This window comes from Diabrotica virgifera, chromosome 2 (genome assembly GCF_917563875.1).
Source record: "Diabrotica virgifera virgifera chromosome 2, PGI_DIABVI_V3a".
In the NCBI taxonomy this organism is placed as follows: domain Eukaryota; kingdom Metazoa; phylum Arthropoda; class Insecta; order Coleoptera; family Chrysomelidae; genus Diabrotica; species Diabrotica virgifera.
This window is the reverse complement of record NC_065444.1, coordinates 77,342,143-77,360,245: the sequence shown is the minus strand read 5'-3', so window position 1 is coordinate 77,360,245 and position 18,103 is coordinate 77,342,143. Positions and strand designations below refer to the sequence as shown.

Here is an 18,103-nt window from a genome sequence, read left to right as displayed (position 1 = left end):
TATGCCATTAGAGTGAAAACTTAGTCTTTTTGCTAGCAGTTGCCGCTAGGGCATCTATGCCATTTCGTTCGTTGCAATCCGGGTCCCGCCCTGGGGTTTGTTTTGGTTGGATCAGAGAGAGCAGCATATGTGCCTCCTGATGAGAGACTAATAAGTTTCGAAACCGGTAGAGGTGCTTGCTGCACTCTCTGATTGGACTAGAATATGGTTCGGCTGTATTTTCGTTTTGCAACGAAATTGAAAATGGTTATTCATTTTTGACTTATCGAAAAGTGTAACGAATATAATGAACCTCTTCATTTAGCAGTTGTGGATTACAATAAGGCATTCGATTCCATGGAACTCTGGGCCGTTTTAGAAGGAATGATTAACACATGGGTTGATTCCAGATATAGAACACTCTTAAAATACATAACAGACAATGCATACAGATAATGCAACTTTGCAAATAAACGTAGTAGAAGGTCTAACAATAAGCGAAACATGAACAGAAAGATGAGTTACGCAGGAAGACACTATCTCTCCAAAATTATTTACTCTGGTATTAAAAGATGAGGAGAATTAAAATCGATGAGGGATTTTTGAGTAATCTAAGATTTGCCGACGACAGAGTACTCATAAGCAACAATACAGAGGAACTAGTCTAGATGCTGAAGAAACTTAAGCAATAATCTGCGGAAATCGGTCTAAAAATGAATTTAAATAAAACAAAACTGATGAAATATCAAAATATCACATTAGACTTCTTAGATGGAAGTGAGATAGAAAGTGTCGAAGAGAATATACCCAAGGTCACACGACTAAACTATACAAACATAATCAAACGGCAGAGATAACTAGAAGAATCCGAGTTACTTGGGCAGCAGAAGGAAGACTCAGTGTTGTCTTCTTCTTCTTGATGTGCCTATCCGTGACGACTGTTGGCGATCATCATGGCAATATTCACCTTATCTGCAACATCGCGGAAAAGCTGCACAGATGTTGTGTTGAACCAGGTTCTGAGGTTCTTTAACCAGGATGTTCTTCTTCTTCCTGGACCTCGCTTTCCAAATACTTTTCCTTGCAGGATGGCTTGTAGGAGGGCATATCTGGATTCATTTCGCATAATGTGTCCAAGGTATTCCAACTTTCGAGATTTGATGGTGGTTAGTATTTCTCGGTTCTTCCCCATTCTTCTAAGAACCTCCTCATTTGTGACCCGATCAATCCATGGGATTTTAAAAATTCTCCGATATAGCCACATCTCAAATGCTTCCAATTTTCGCCACATATCCTCGTTCAAGGTCCATGATTCAACACCATAAAAAAGGACAGAGAAGACGTAACATCTCAGCATTCTTACTTTTATACCAAGAGAAAAGTTGTGGCTCTTAAAAACGCCCCCATACGGTTGAAGATTGATCTAGCTTTTCCGATGCGCGCTCTTATTTCTTGGTTGTTGGTCCATTCTTCATTTATTCTGGTGCCGAGGTAGTTGTAGTGCCTCACTCTTTCTACAGGGGTTTGGTTGATATAGAGTTGACCTTCTGTTATCTTATTCTGGCTGACGATCATAAGCTTTGTTTTCTTTACGTTTATATTGAGTCCATATTGTTGACTGTAATACGTGATTTTGTCCATGAGGACTTGTAGATCTTCTAGGTTGTCCGCAAATACTATGGTGTCATCTGCATACTTGATATTATTTAGCCGGTACCCGTTTAGTAGAATACCTTTTTCAGTTTTGTGCAAAGCTTCGATAAATATTCTTTCAGAGTAAAGATTGAAAATTAGGGGGGACAAAATGCAGCCTTGCCTCACTCCACGCATGATTTTGACATATTCGGTGATTTCATCGTCAACTCTGAGGTTTGCAGTCTGATTCCAGTAAAGGTTTCTAATTATTTTCAGAACTTGGTTGTTAATTCCTGCTTCTTTTAGTATTTGCATCATCTTAGCGTGTTGTACTCGATCAGACGCCTTCTCGTAATCAACCAGACATGCGTATACGTCGCAATTTACGTCTCTGCATCTCTGGAATAAGACTTGTATTGAAAACAAAACCTCTCTCGTACCAACAGCATTTATGAACCCGAACTGATTGGGCGAAATTTTACTTTCACATAGCTTGTAAATTCTCGTATGGATTACCTTTAGGAACAATTTTAGGAGATGATCTTATCGTAGGGTATTCTTCGCACTTTTTGGCTCCTGGTTTTTTTGGAAGTGCAATAAACTCAGACTTCAGCCATTCTGTTGGTATTTGTCCAGAGTTGTATATGTTGTTGAACATATTTGTGATTATTGCTATTGATTCGTTGTTCATCAGTTTGAGTAGTTCTGCTTGTATATTATCGGGACCTGCTGCTTTGCCATCCTTTATCTGTGTTATGGCAGAATAAACTTCCTGCAGTGTTCCTGTAAACTTCCTCAGTGTTGTGTTTAAAGACAAAAAATACCAATAAATCTAAAGAAAAGGGTATTCAACAGTTGTATTCTCGGCACTTAAAGAAGAAGAAGCCGGACCTAATTGGTAGCGAACTCAACCAACTACACGAAATGCTTTCAGAATTAAGAAATGTTTCAGAAAGAATAGGAGAATAGCCTTAAGGTGATACAGTAGCGATCAACAGGTAGCCAAAATGCGTTCCAAGATTGCGGTTTTATTTTTTAATATTTTTTTGAGATATTTGGCACACGTATTCGTAATATAATAAAGAATAGCGGTACAGAGCCCAATTTGAAAAATATATTAATATGTGGAAATTACTCTGTAATTAAATACAATATTAAAAAAACGAGCCTGTACCGCCATTAAGAAGAACAAAAAAATACACTTTCTTCAAATAAACTTTTTTATCCGATGCCTAGATTTTGTGGCATTTTGGAGCTACTAATGAAATAAAAAATTTTAGTAGTTCCAAAATGACACAAAATCTAGGCATCGGATAAAAAAGTTTATTTGAAGAAAGTGTATTTTTTTTTCTTCTTAATGGCGGTACAGGCTCATTTTTTTAATATTGTATTTAATTACAGAGTAATTTCCACATATTAATATATTTTTCAAATTGGGCTCTGTACCGCCATTCTTTATTATATTACGAATACGTGTGCCAAATATCTCGAAAAAATATTCAAAATTACAGCCGCAATCTTGGAACGCGTTTTCGCTACCTGTTGATCGCTACTGTTTCCTCTTAAAGAAAATTTCTAAAAATAAATTATTGTCATAGAGACAAGCAGTCTGACAAATAGGTATAGGAAAATATTGTTAAATTTTTCGGTACAATATTCGATAACGCAGATAAGGAATTATATGATTTAATAGTAATAAAGAAGGTTCTTATTGACTTTTCTCATCTGCGCTCTACTTACAGGCTTAAATTTTATTGCATAAAGCTTTGTCTATATACGATACTTTTGTTTAACCATTTTATTTCTTGATTAAAAAATAGATAGCTGTGTTATATTTTTAGACTGTTTAAGCTAATATTATTAGTTTGATCCTTTGTTTGCAAATGTTAGTTTGTGTATTTAATACAAATTGCGCAGTATTTTATGCATATATGTATTTCATATAGATGGAGTGTATGGTATATTTTATAATGGGAGGAAACACTAAAGGAAACATTGATTCAGAAAAACAATCCATATTAACACTAACTACATCTTGAATGTTTCAGAGAAGCTCAAAACCGTACCAAATTTTACTTTGAAGGTGAACTCTAAAGTGATGACGAATTGCTCAATATTTCACACAAGGAAAATAAAATTAACATTGGAAGAAACTCAGTGAAAGTTTGATACCAGAAACCCATTGGCTAAATCCATATATTGGTTAAATTTTTAATGATGTTGCGACTAAAAAAGAAACAAGCACACATCACTAAACTGGTCCACTAAAACCAAACTAAATACATTCTGAACTACCAAGATGCTATAAAGATGTCAAAAAGACAGTTCGGAGGTGAAAAATGGGCATTTTCCTGCATGCTAGCTGCAAAGCTAGCAAAGCATACAGAACAATAAAATCCCTAAGAACAGTGGTGTCATGGCAAAATTAGCAGTGCGGGAACGCAGTGCCGGAACGCATTGCTAATTTTTGTTTACAAAACCTAAATTCTCTATTATTTTTTTTTCTTTTCTTAACCAGTGTGGGAACGGCGTTCCCACGCGTTCCCACACCATGACACCACTGCCTAAGAACGGATAGAAGCGAAAAAAGTCCACATCAGCCTAATACCGCTAAAAGATTATCAAAATCTCATAATTGAAGTTCGCCCAAAATACCTTACTGAAGATACCAGTCTTACTTCAACCAGGGGTTTAGGTATAACAAATTCTGTTTCTAGGTTTTACGGCAAGATTATAAAAGAAAGAATAGAGATCCGAGTTACCGAAGAGGAGGAACAAAGTGGATCCCGTGCAGGAAGGTCTTGTACTGACAACTTGTTTTGCCTTTTTACACAGCTTTTTTTTGCTTTTTTTCGCCAACAGCTTTTAGAAAAAAGAACAGACAAAAACTTAAAAACCCATTATGATATTCGTAGATTTAAAAAAAGCAATGGCAGCATACCTCGCTGTAAATTGTGGCCTGCAATGAATTCAAATATGTATTCGAATATAGTAGGTAGTGTTATGGTCGGGAAAAAGCTTTCTGGAGAAAAAAATTTGTATATTAAAATCCTTTATAAAAGGTATATAATTTATTCTAATTCCTTTAAAGGGCTACATCACATATGCAGAACGTTTTCGATCTGATACAGATCTTCATCAGCGCTGAACAGGATGTTCACAAGCCACCAAAATAGAAAATATATGGGTAAGGACCCTTTAAAATGTTACAGTAAAGGAAAAATTGACATAAATTGTTTTAAATAACATAGATGTTTTAAATAATCCTAGATCCTAGTTTTCCTAATTCTAGTTTTAAAGAATCCTAATCCTAGTTTTAGAACATCCATGTTATTTAAAACAATTTATGTCAATGTTTCTATCACTGTAACATTTTAAAGTGTCCCTACCCATAGATATTTTCAATTTTGATGGCTTAGCATGTGAACATCCTGTTCAGTATTATACTGATGACTATCTGTATTAGATCGAAAACGTTCTGCATTTGTGATGTTGCCCTTTAAGTGAACTTTTAATATTCAATATACATATTTTAATATTCAATATATATATTCAATAATATTTTCAATATACCATTTATAAAGGATTTTAATTAACAAAATTTTTTGTAATACATGATATACAGCTACTACAGCATGGTATACTACAGGAAAAATTTTTGTCCTTGTGGATTTGCTTTCTGAAAAATTTTCAATTACTAAATGATTAAGACAAGGTTGCGCATTGGCTCCAATATTATTTAAAATTTATTTAAATTCAGCACTACAACAACTATGGATACGCACGTGTTATAACATGAGTATGTATGTATATCTATAGATGACGCAAACTCTTAATCATTTTCATCATTTTCACTTTACGCTTTACTGACGACCAAATCATATAGCTGAGGATGAGGATGATGTAAAGCTATATGAACAGAATGTTTGATGAAGAGTATAAGGCTTTGGGTTTGACGATAAATATGGAAAAGACCAAATATCTAGTGGTTGGGAAAGCAGATCGAAATTATCTAGTGCTAGATCACTGTGAAATTAGAAAGGTTGAACCACACAAGTATCTTGAAGTTACAATTACTAAAGTTTAGTGAGACTGAACTAAGAAACGAATTGGACAAGATGAGCAAAACAACTACTCAAACTGCGCAAACGCAATTTATGGAGCAACTATGAAAGAATCGAAAATTATGGAGCTGAAGTCTGGTAAATGAGAAAGTTTTAAAAAAACTAATGTCAATGAAAATGGTACTTTGGAGAAGTTCTTCTTCTTCTTAAGGTTCAATCTTCTCTCGAAGGTTGGATATCAACATGGCATATCAATTTTAATAGAAATGAGCGCACCAATGCACCTGGTGACACTTATTAAAAATCTGTACCAGTCCAATATAGCGACAGTACGACTAGATCATAAGTTCTCAAACCAATTCAAGACCGAGAGAGGTGTTAGACAAGGATGCGTGTTGTCACCTGACTTATGTAACATTTATGGTGAACATGTCATGAGGATGGTTTTAGAAGGATAGGCCGGTGGAGTAACAGTAGCTGGTAGGAAAATCAATTTAAGGTTTGCTGATGACAATACACTTATAGCAGCAAATGAGCAAGAAATGTTTGATCTCCTGCGAAGAGTTGAGTACGAAAGCAATAAAGTTGGTCTAAAAATCAATAAAGCTAAGACAAAAATAATGGTGGTCGACAGATTCGACACTATTCAACTCACTAACACGTTACAAGAATACCAGATAGTAAACACCTTTGTCTATCTCGGGTCTAGTATAACTAAAGATGGTAACTGTGAAGCAGAAGTTCGGAGACGTATTGGTATGGCAAAAAATGCGATGAGTCGCCTAACTAAAGTTTGGAAAGACAGATCTATCTCTCAAAATATCAAGATGAGACTGGTGAATGCCCTTGTATTCTCAATATTTCTATATGGAGCAGAGACTTGGACTCCTCGCGCATGCGAGCGTCAAAAATTGATGCCTTTGAGATGTGGTGCTGGAGAAAAATGCTGCGCATATCTCGGACAGCTCATAGGACGAACGTTTCCATTCTAAACCAACTCAAGATTAAAAAAAGCTGTCCACAATATGTCTGCAACGAATACTGTAATTATTTGGTCACGTGTTTCGCAGAGGTGACGACAGTTTGGAGAGATTAATTCGTCTTCTTCCTATATCTGTTTTACCTTTTATTTTGCCTCTATAATCAAACGCAGCAGACTATAACGAGGACCTCTTAATAATAATATATTATGACCAAAATATTCAAGCTTGCTCCTCTTAATGCCTGTATAATTGTCTGTATAATTTCATCCATCTTATCAACACTAGCAGCAAGGACTTCAATTTTGCTCATTTTGTCTACACATCATATTCGTAGCATTCTTCTATAACACCAACGCTCAAAATCGAAAGCCAATTTCTTAATACCTAATTGCTTTAATGTCCAGGCTACAGTTCCGTAGAACAAAGTTGATAACAGCGCAGCAACCTTATCCTTAGATCCATTCTTAGGTCTCTACTACATAATAGATCCACGAGGAAAGTAAACTTCCTGTAGCTGGCTGTATACCATAAATCACAAAATACCAGGTTTTTGTAAAAGGTATATTTTAAAACACCCTAAATAAGGGTCACATTAAGAACAAACGTTTTCGGATTAAGAAATCCATCATCAGTGTTCTAAAAGCCAAAAAATAGCATGCCTGAGCCACCAAAATGTGTTGGGTAAAAACCCTTTAAATGTGAACGGTTATGTTACGTTATTTTTTGGCTTTTAGAACACTGATGGTGGATTTCTTATACCTTTTACAACAAATCTAGTATTTTTTTTACATAATAGATGTTTCATTTTCACAAATTTTGCCCTTGCTATTTCTATACGACTTTTAATCTTTTGTGTTTGTTCTGCGTTTTGACTAACCAATGTTCCTAGATAGCTGTTTTAATCTACCCTTACTATCTGTATATTATTAATATGGAGACGTTGCTGTAGGACACTTCACGACAAAAGCGGGGTATTGAAACAACAATAACTGATACAAATAAAACTAATAGTTTGAGATGGTACGGTACGGAGATATAAGTCTTATTAATGGATGCAACTGGCCAAAGAAAATGATGGAGTGGAAATCAATATAGAGAAGGGGACGACGACCAAGAAAGACATGACAGAAGAGCATCGGACAAGCTATGACCGAAAGGCATCTACCTAAAGAATGATGACAGGCGACATAGAAAGCGGTGGAATCTAGGATGCGAGAAAAAAATGATTATGATCTAAATATTATCGCAATACAGGGTGAGGCAGATAAAGGGCGTATTAGAAATATCTCGAGAACTAAAGGTAAGAGAATCGTGAAAATTGGATTACAGGGGTTTTGAGGTATGAACTATTTAATGAAAATATTTTAGTCTCTTTGCTACTTTCGGTTATACCGGAAGTTGACTGTATCTTCGTTTTTTTAAATGGGATACCCTGTATATTTTTACATTTTTGGATTCCGCTCGATGTCTTCTTTCTTAAAATATAAGGTTTTGTAATATTTGTAATATAGGTTAGTTTAAAAGATAATTACGATTTTTTATAAATTTTGTAGAAAACTTCACACCCTGTAGAATTGTACTGATGTGATATCAAAAACTCCATTTATGTTTAAGTGATTTTTAATATAGTCTATTATTACAAAAAATTAATAATATAGCGAAATGTTTAATTTTAGTATACAGGGTTGGTCGAAACTCGGAATGAGTATTTTCTTAGTTTTCTTAAATGGAACACCCTGTATTTTAGTATTGTAATGAAAAGATATTTTATAGTATTTTTTATTTTTTAAGCATTCCCTATACCTAACTGCTAAAATATACTAAAATACAGGGTTATTTTAGTATTGTAATGAAATGATATTTTATAGTACTTTTTTATTTCTTAAGCATTCCCTAACTGCTTTAATTTGTAAGTTATTCGAAGTTCTTTAAGCCAAACTTTAATTGCAACCAAAATTAAGTGAAATTTTATTAGGTTTGGCGTGAAAATATTCAATCATAAATAATTTCTCGAAAATAAACATATATTAATCTCGACTGACCCGTAATTTATTAATACTGGTTGATATATCAAAATACCTACGTACGTAGTTAAGATTGTTGGCGTGTTTAGTATGTATAAATAAAAATATACAATATTCTATCTAGTTGGCTATGACTTGGACACTAAATATCCTTAAACATTAATTTGCTTTGCTTAAACATTCTACTATTTTTGAAGTTCCAATTGCTTTGCTACCATTACTAATATGAATTTTTCTAATGAGGAACTGATTCAGTTTTCTTTTTGTTCTAGGAGAGTATGACAAATAAAAATGTGCTACTTAGCAATAAGAATTTATCATCAGCAATTCCATGATAGATGACATTCAAAAAAAAAAAAACTTTTCAAAATTCACTAGAGCGGTTTCAATGAACTGTACATTTAGATTACAAGAAATTTGATCGAAAAAAACTATTGTAAATGATTAAAATGAATTAGTGTCACTGAGAATCTGCATATTAGTATGAACGTTCTCGTAATCTAAGTGTCTAGTACGTCGAAACTATTCTAGTAAACTTTGAAAAGTTTCTCTTTTTGGTTGTCGTCTATCAGGGAGTTGCAGATGATAAATTCTTATTGCTAGTAGTACTTTTTTGTTATCTCTCCTAGACCAAAAACTTTGCTAATCAGTTCCCCATTACAAAAATTTATCATAGTAATGGTAACAAAGCAACTGAAACTATAAAAATAATATAATGTCTAATGTTTAATCAAGTATAGTGTCAAAGCCATAGCCAACTAGGTAGAATATGGTCTGTTTTTATTAATATTTTATGCACCGACAATCTTAACAACGTAGGCATTTTGGTATCTCATCCAATATTAATAAATTAAGTTACATTCTAGATTAACATGTATTTATTTTCAAAAAATTATTATATATGATTGAATATTTTCACGGCAAACCTAATAAAATTTTACGTATTTTTTGTTGCTATTAATGTTTGGCTTAAAAAACTACTAATAACTTACAAATTAAAACAGTTAGGTGTGGAGAATGCTTAAGAAATAAAAAATACTATAAAATATCATTTCATTACAATACTAAAATAGCGGGTGTTCCATTTAAGAAAACTCAGAAAATACTCATTCCGAGTTTTGACCAACCCTCTATACTAAAATTAAACATGTCGCTATATTGTTAATTTTTAATAATAACAGACTATATTAGAAATCACTTGAACATAAAGGGAGTTTTGATATCAAATCAGTACAATTTTACAGGGTGTGAAGTTTGCTACAAAATTTATAAAAAACCGTAATTATCTTTTATTACAAAACCTCATATTTTAAGAAAGAAGACATCGAGCAGAATCCAAAAATGTAAAAATATACAGGATGTCCCATTAAAAAAAACCGGAAGTAGCAAAGAGACCAAAATATTTTCATTAAATAGTTCATACCTCAAAACCCATGTTATCCAATTTTGATGATTCTCTTACCTTTAGTTTTTGAGATATTTCTAATAGACCTTTTATCTGCCTCACCCTATATACAGTTGTTCCAATGGATGTTTGCACAAACGTAATGACTGATTTGCAAACAAAATTAATCAAAACATTAAGTGAAATGTACGTCGGCATGTACTATCAATGTAATTATTAGGAAATAGCTATTTTTCCGGTGGATGTATTTTATAAAGTTATTTTATTGAAGTATTTGATCTTTTTTCAGTATTGAGGAGATTGATGGACTCAAAAATAAACAGCTTGAATATCATACCGACTACTGCTAATATAAAGATAAATATAAAACGGTAATAAACAAATTAAAAAAAAGTAATTTCGAAAATAAACAAATAACTTTTCGTTTGACAGAACTAAAATTTGAGGTTAGATGATGACAATGACAATTTGTAGGTTAGAAAATATTACTTGTCTCATTAGCTTAAAAATAAATAATTACCGGAAATAATCAAATAAGAGAGTAACAGTTATTGGTTCTAACAATTATCTTTGAAAATAAAAATTACAATGAAATGCACAAAGAGTAAAAGTCTAAATAAAATGAAAAACCATTTGTTAACACAAGAAATGCGCCAATGTGACTGAAAATGATGAACGTCAAAATCCTTCGTAAGTAAAGAATGTATCAAAGACATGCCGTATCGCTGATCCTTGTTTAGCTTATTGTGTTTTCTATGGAGAAGTGTCTTAATTTTGCAATACTAGTTTCTATGAGTAATAAATAGATCTAGTATAAAAAGTAATTCGTGAATAATTGCATGCATGTGCGAAGATTCGTTGGAAGAACTGTATATAAAAACGTATGACTCTTATAGACCAGGGCGCATCTGTAAAAATATTAGTACATTTGGACGTTGAGAGGTGACTCACATTTTTTTGCAGAAATTGCTTTGAAATAACTCATATAATAATAATTAAGTTATCCTCCCACTCAAAAAGGTCCGGAACATTGTTTAAATAATGAAAATGTCAAGAAATTAAGGAAAAATTCGATTTATTTCTTCGTTTTTTGATTATAACTTTAAAAGTATTCATTTCCGAGAAAAGCTGCACTGACATAAAAGTTGCGTAATTAAATTTCCTACAACATACCATTAGTTACAAATTTTAAAAACTGTCACTCTTGTTGCAAAATAGCAATAATTGCGAAAAAAACATAAAAAAACAAGTATTGTCATTTTACGTTTTTCAAAAATTTATGCAACACATAGGACCTTCATGTTTTACCCAGAAAAACTATATGATATAATAAAATAATACTGTAAATTTCATTAATATCGGTTCGATAAATTTTGCAATCCAGCTTTCGCAAAAAATATTCATTTTTTCAAAATGTTGCAGGACTGAAAATCAAGCAGACAGCAAATTGTTTTTTTTTACACATAGAAGTATACTGTTCCTTTCATTTGTAATTTGCAGAATTAAAATCGGTTAACTATCACGGCGTCACGAATTTTTTTAGATAAACATTAATTTTTGGTGCTACGCGCAGGGATAGCGGATAGTTTGCTCTGATTGGGCATTCCAATGACCTTTGATAATGATTGATAAATATTAATTTTTAGTAAATTTCGATATAACTAAATAAATTTGTTTATTGCAAAATAAGAACACATACTCTGTCGTTTGAAATAACACTTTTTTTAGCAACAACTTTCTTTGTTCATATATTTCAACTTAGAGAATAAAAGTTTATTATTTTTAAACACATGCAATCGTTTAAACAATATTTTACAAACAATAATCAAATTAGTTTGATTTTTGTGGAATTAAAATATTAAAATACAACAAAATATAGAGTAAGAAAATAATATATTAGATTAAGATTGGCAAAAATTTTGGTGGAAATCCACTTGTGTGAATCAAACACCGCTGTCCCCATAGCACAAAAAATTAATGTTTATTTAAAAAAATTCCTGACGCCGTGGTAATTAATAGTTTTTAATTCTGCAAATTACAAATGAAAGGAACAGTATACTTCTATGTGTAAAAAAAATCAACTTGCTATCTGCTTTATTTTCAGTCCTGCAACATTTTAAAAAATGATTTTTTTTTGCGAAAGCTGGATTTCAAAATTTATTTTGCAAAGTCTATTAAATCGATCATAACGAAATTTACAGTATTGTTTTATTATGTCATAAGGTTTTTCTGGGTAAAATATGAAGATCCTAAGTGTAGCATAAATGGTTGAAAAGCGTAAAATGCGAATACATACTTTTTTTTTAAGGTTTTTTCGCAATTATTTCTATTTTGCAACAAGGGTGACAATTTATAAAAATTTTAACCAAGCTTATATTGTAGGAAATTTAATTACGCAAGATTTATGTCAGTACAACTTTTCTCGGAAATGAATACTTTGAAAGTTATAATCAAAGACGAAGAAAAAAATCGAACTTTTCCTTCATTTCTTGACATTTTGATTATTTAAACAATGTTCCGGACCTTTTTGAGTGGAAGGATAACTCAATTATTATTATATGAGTTAATTCCAAGCAATTTCTGCAGAAAAATATGAGTCACCTCGCAACGTCCCTCTCAAAAGAGATGCACCCTGGACTATAATGATATATTTATAAATAATATTTGATATGAAGATGATTGGTCTTCCAAATTCTCTTGAGACATAAGAAACTCTAGAGACCTCTGGGAAGGTCTTAATTTCGACGAACAAAAAAAACGCAGACAACACGTGGGAGAAGACCGTGAAATCTTTGACATGGTGATCGCAATATCAGATCATTCTGGCAAAAAAATGCAGTTGATACTATACTTATAACGAATGATGAATATTAGAGTAAGTTGAATATGAAGAAGACCAATTGGCGTGGATGGTGATCTGGAATACGTCAGAAACCTCATAGAATGAGTTCAGCAGCATAAATAATCGTTCCATTCATAATAACAACTAGTCTAGTAAAATAAGATTACAATACATGTAAATCAAAATGTAAATTCGTACAGGTTGGAACAAATTTTATATCAAAGTTTAGGTGAGTACAAAAGATATTTTCAAGAAAGTATCCAAATTATATAAGGGGATCATTGTTTAAATAATTAAAAAGGGGTCATTTTTGCACAATATTTACTTTTTTAACTGCTGAGGTAATTTACATTTTAATAAAGGTCTTTAGGGTTTTTTCTACAAAGCTGAAGGACAAGACTATCACCGAATACTTGCTAAATTAAATTTGACCCCCAATTTATTTAAATAATTATACCTAAAATTTAAAAATCAAATTTGCAAAAAAGTATTTTTTGCGTTTTAAATAAGCACTATAAATTATTTTATTTAATAGGAGAAATTGCGCTAGAATACCAGTATTAGGCAAAAAAATTGGTTAAAAATATTTAATAGTTTATGAGATATTTTTTTTGTTTATCAAATGTTACTATTATTTCAATTGCAAAAACGCGGTTGTTACCAAAATAATATAAAACTGTGTAAAACCTCGTTACTTTTATTTTTATGTATATTTTCGATAAATGTATTGAAAAATTCAAATTTCAATTTAACTGCCCTCTAAAATGACATTTGAAAATTGTTCTAATTTGTTTATTTTTGTTTTTTTAATAACGCCACAGGGATTAAACATTTTTAAATGCTGTTCCGATAATCCGGTTCCTGGGAATTTTTCACTAATTAACATTTTTTGTTGTTGTTTTTTCTTCTTCTTTATTTTCCTTATAGTAAAAGATATTGTTTTGCTTATAGAGGGGGTTTCATTAAGAGTGTCCACTCTCTGAGTTGTCGATTCTAGACTAAAGATGTTGAAAAAGTATCTATTCGTTACAAAGTACTCGTTACTTACGAATATCGAAAGTAACGATTACTATACAGAGAGGCAAATCGTTACTTTGATTACTCTGATTACTTCGTTACTTCGTACCAATCGTATCAGAGCAAGTAACGACTATTGTATCTACAACCAGTACACTTGATTACTTTCTACCAATCGTATCCCAGCGAGTAACCGGTATTTTACGAGTGTTATCGAATATCGTTATCGGTATGAAGCGTTTTAAGGGTGTGAGCCTCAGAGCTTCACACTGTGAGGGCGAGGAGAAGATAGAAGATGAAACAGAGGGAGGTATAATGGCGGTAACATATGTAATGTATGTCATTAACAAAGATCGAATGCGAGAACCCTATATTTTTATCTAGATCTATATCTATACCTATACAAAATACCTACCTACTGAGAAATACGATTCTCGCTATGATTACCGGTACTCAAATACAAAAGTAACAAAAGTAATCATAGTAATGAAATCATTTTTATCCCTTAAACAGATCCGTAAAGGTCGTTGTTATATCGGAATACCTATACAAAATAATCTACCTTGCTACTGAGAAATACGATTCTCGATATGATTACCGGTACTCAAACACAAAAGTAAACATAGTAATCAAAGTAACGAATACTGTAAATGATTACTTTATACAAAAGTAACGATTTGTAACGAATACTCGAAAGTAACTATAATCAACATCACTATTCTAGACCTCAAAATATTAAGATTTAACCAAAATCACTTCAATAAAATATGGCTCCTTATTGAGTTTCAGGATGTTTTATTTAAAAATTTAAAAATTATTTTTACTCAGTATTTTAAAACTATTCGACATATCCTTGTCATACTTGGTAGAAAGTGTAGGTACTATGAAATTATGTTAAATACAGGTTTCCGGCTATTACCAGAGGCGTACGACAGGCGGTCAGGGAGAAGTAAGTGGTTGACCCTTCCCAAATTCTACGTCACTGGCGAAATTGCCATTTTAGCGCAATTTTTAGATTCTCCCATACTCTTATGGGATAAACTTACTTTTCACTCGTAACGATAAAGCCATTGGTTTTCGAGATATTTGCAGTTAAACATGTAACGGCACAGTTATTTTATTTTGATTAAGGTTTTGTGCCGCTCAATTTTTAATTTCAAATATCTCGAAAGCTAATGATTTTATCACTAAGACTGAAGAGTATATTATTCATTCTTAACGATAAAATCATTATTTTTTGAGATATTTGAAACTAAAAATTAAGCGGCACAATATATTAATCAAAATAACTAAATAACTGTGCCGTTACATGTTTAACTTCAAATATCTCGAAAACTAATGACAGTATCGTTTACGAGTAAAGAGGATATAATTTACATAGACAGTATTGGAATATTTAAAAATTGTGCTAAAATGGCACTTTCACTAGTGACGTAAAATTTGGGAAGGGTCAACCATTTGCTTTCCCCTGTCCGCCTCTCGTACGCCTCTGGTAATAGCCGGAAACCTGTATTTAACATAATTTCATTGGATGTATAGTACCTACACTTTCTACCAAGTATAAAAAGGATATGTCGAATAGTTTTAAAATACTGAGCAAAAATAATTTTTAAAATTTTAAATAAAACACCCTGTAACTCAATAAGGAGCCATATTTTATTGAAGTGATTTTGGTTAAATCTTAATATTTTGAGGTCTAGAATCGACAACTCAGAGATTGAACATTCCTAATGAAACCCCCTCTATAAGCAAAACTATATCTTTGACTATAAGGAAAAAAGAAGAAGAAAAAACGACAAAAAAAAATTTGTTAATTAGTGAAAAATTCCCAGGAACCCGATTATCCGAACAGCCTTTCAAAATGTTTAATCCCCGCGACGTTATTAAAAAAATAATTTATAAAAAAATTAGAACAATTTTTGAATGTCATTTTAGAGGGGAGTTAAATTGAAATTTGAATTTATCAATACATTTATCGAAATCATACATAAAAATAAAAGTAGAGCAGAGATTTTAAGCAGGTTTAAATTCTTTTGGTAACAACCGCGATTTTGCAATTTAAAATATATTAACAATTGATAAACAAATTAAATATCTCATAAATTATTAAATATTTATTAACCAATTTTTTTTGCCTAATACTGGTAACATAGCGAAACTTCTCCCATTAAATAAAATCAATTTATAGTGCTTATTTAAAACGCAAAAAACATTTTTTTTTTGCAAATTTGATTTTTAAATTTTATATGTAATTATTTAAATAAACAGGGGGTCAAATTTAATTTATTAAGTCTTAGGTGAAAGATTTGTAATTCAGCTTTGTAGAAAAAAAACCTAAAAACCTTCATTAAAATGTAAATTACCTCAGCAATTAAAAAAGAAAATATTGTGCAAAAATGACCCTTTTTTAATTATTTAAACAATGATCCCCTCATATGATTTGGATACTTTCTTGAAAATATCTTTTGTATTCACCTAAACTTTGATATAAAATTTATTCCAACCTGTACGGAAGTACACTTTGATTTTTTTTATTCTATTAGGCTAAACTGCGACAGCACACAACAATAAGCTACCGAACAGAACATTCTTGAACAGGTAATTGCTATAGGTACTCACATTTTCAGCAAACAAATGTATATTTTTTAATAAGAACCAAATTTTATAAAACATATTCGCGAAACATTAACTTCAAAGGACATAAACGGTTCTTTGGCTTTGGAAACTCAGCTTGAACACCACAATTGGAAGCATGGGCAAGATAATAATTATAATTTTTTAACTAATTTACTGGACTAAATAAATGATTTACAACCAGTCACTTAGTGTAATTGATTAATTTCTTCATATTAAATAATTTTTAACAGTTGATAAGAGCGCTAAAAATAATTATAACCTAAAAAACGGAATCAACCAGCATGAATTGTCAAATTCTAGGAAGGAAACGACTATTTCGTAGATATGTGTGCACCGCATGCGTATATATATGTATGTTTGAAAATTACTTGTAAAAGGTTTGAATATAAAAGAGATGTTAAAAATCGCTCTTCTTCCCTTCCCATGGTGTATATCTGGAATATCCAGCGATACTTGCTTGTAAAACTCTGGAATAATGAACTTTGCACTTACATGGACACTTTGCACAACGTAACCACTAACAAAACGGCACAAAAATCCATTTTTTCGACGATTAACTGCACTACTTTGGGAAAAGCATGTAAGCTCGTTTGTCTTCTGCTAACATTTAACTTTATCTTACAGTTACGTCACCAGATAGCGTTAAATTCTAAAAACACTTCGATAGAACAACGTTTGCGAGTTTTGGCACCTTTAATGAGACTGGAAGTTGAAAGGTCCTGACGTTTGTTCGAGTACCAGCACTATTGTTTGTTGATTCGATGTAAAAAACTGCATTTTTGACTCGTCGTGCTTTATAAATATTTAAATAAGGTTATCAAGGATTTATCTGTTTTATAACTAACTGTAATATTAAGTATACGAGATAATTCCGAAACAATGCAGTCAACTTTAAGGTCATTAGTCGACCCCTAATTTGATGTGCAATGTAGGAAGTACCAATAGAAGATATTTTACTTAAAATAGTCGCGTGGTTGTTTTCTATTGTTGGCGATAAAGTAGATGCCCATTGACCTTACTTACATAGTGTGTAAGGAAAAGTACAGTGAATATAATATAAACAATCAGACTTATGTGGAATCACCATGTATTTGAAACCTGCAGCTTCCTTTAGTTTTCATTCAACCAACTTTTTTAATAACTCGCAGATATGTTGTATGTATTTGGTTCTATAACCTGTAGTTAGGCATCGGAGAGGTGCAATGAAAAAAAAAATTAAATTTTGCTTTAATTCGCTTAAAATAATAAAAAATTACAGATGATTCCATATAAGTTTGGTTGTATGTATTATTATATACATCAGCTCAAACAGGCCCTAGAGGTCCAAGGTTTCAATTGTTTTCTTCCATTTCTTCCTATCTTGTGCTAGGTTTTTCCAGTTCTTTACTCTTAACAATCCCAAGTCTTCTTTTACCGATTCCATCCATTTTCTTAGTATCCTTTTTTCCTTTTTGTGCCAGCTTCAGTATTTATTAATTCTTTGGGTACTCTACCTTCCTGAATTCTAGCTATGTATC

General features: G+C 31.9%; 1 protein-coding gene across 1 annotated transcript in view; it reads right to left on the bottom strand.

Annotated features, from left to right (window-relative positions):
• LOC114330405 (leucine-rich repeats and immunoglobulin-like domains protein 1) overlaps window positions 1-17,315 on the bottom strand; it is a 77,628-nt gene extending 60,313 nt beyond the window's left edge. The window contains exon 1 of the mRNA XM_028279749.2: window positions 17,079-17,315. Coding sequence (XP_028135550.1) covers window positions 17,079-17,128 — 50 coding nt within the window. The 5' untranslated portion in view covers window positions 17,129-17,315. The remainder of the gene's footprint in view (window positions 1-17,078) is intronic.
• Window positions 17,316-18,103: the final 788 nt, after the last annotated feature.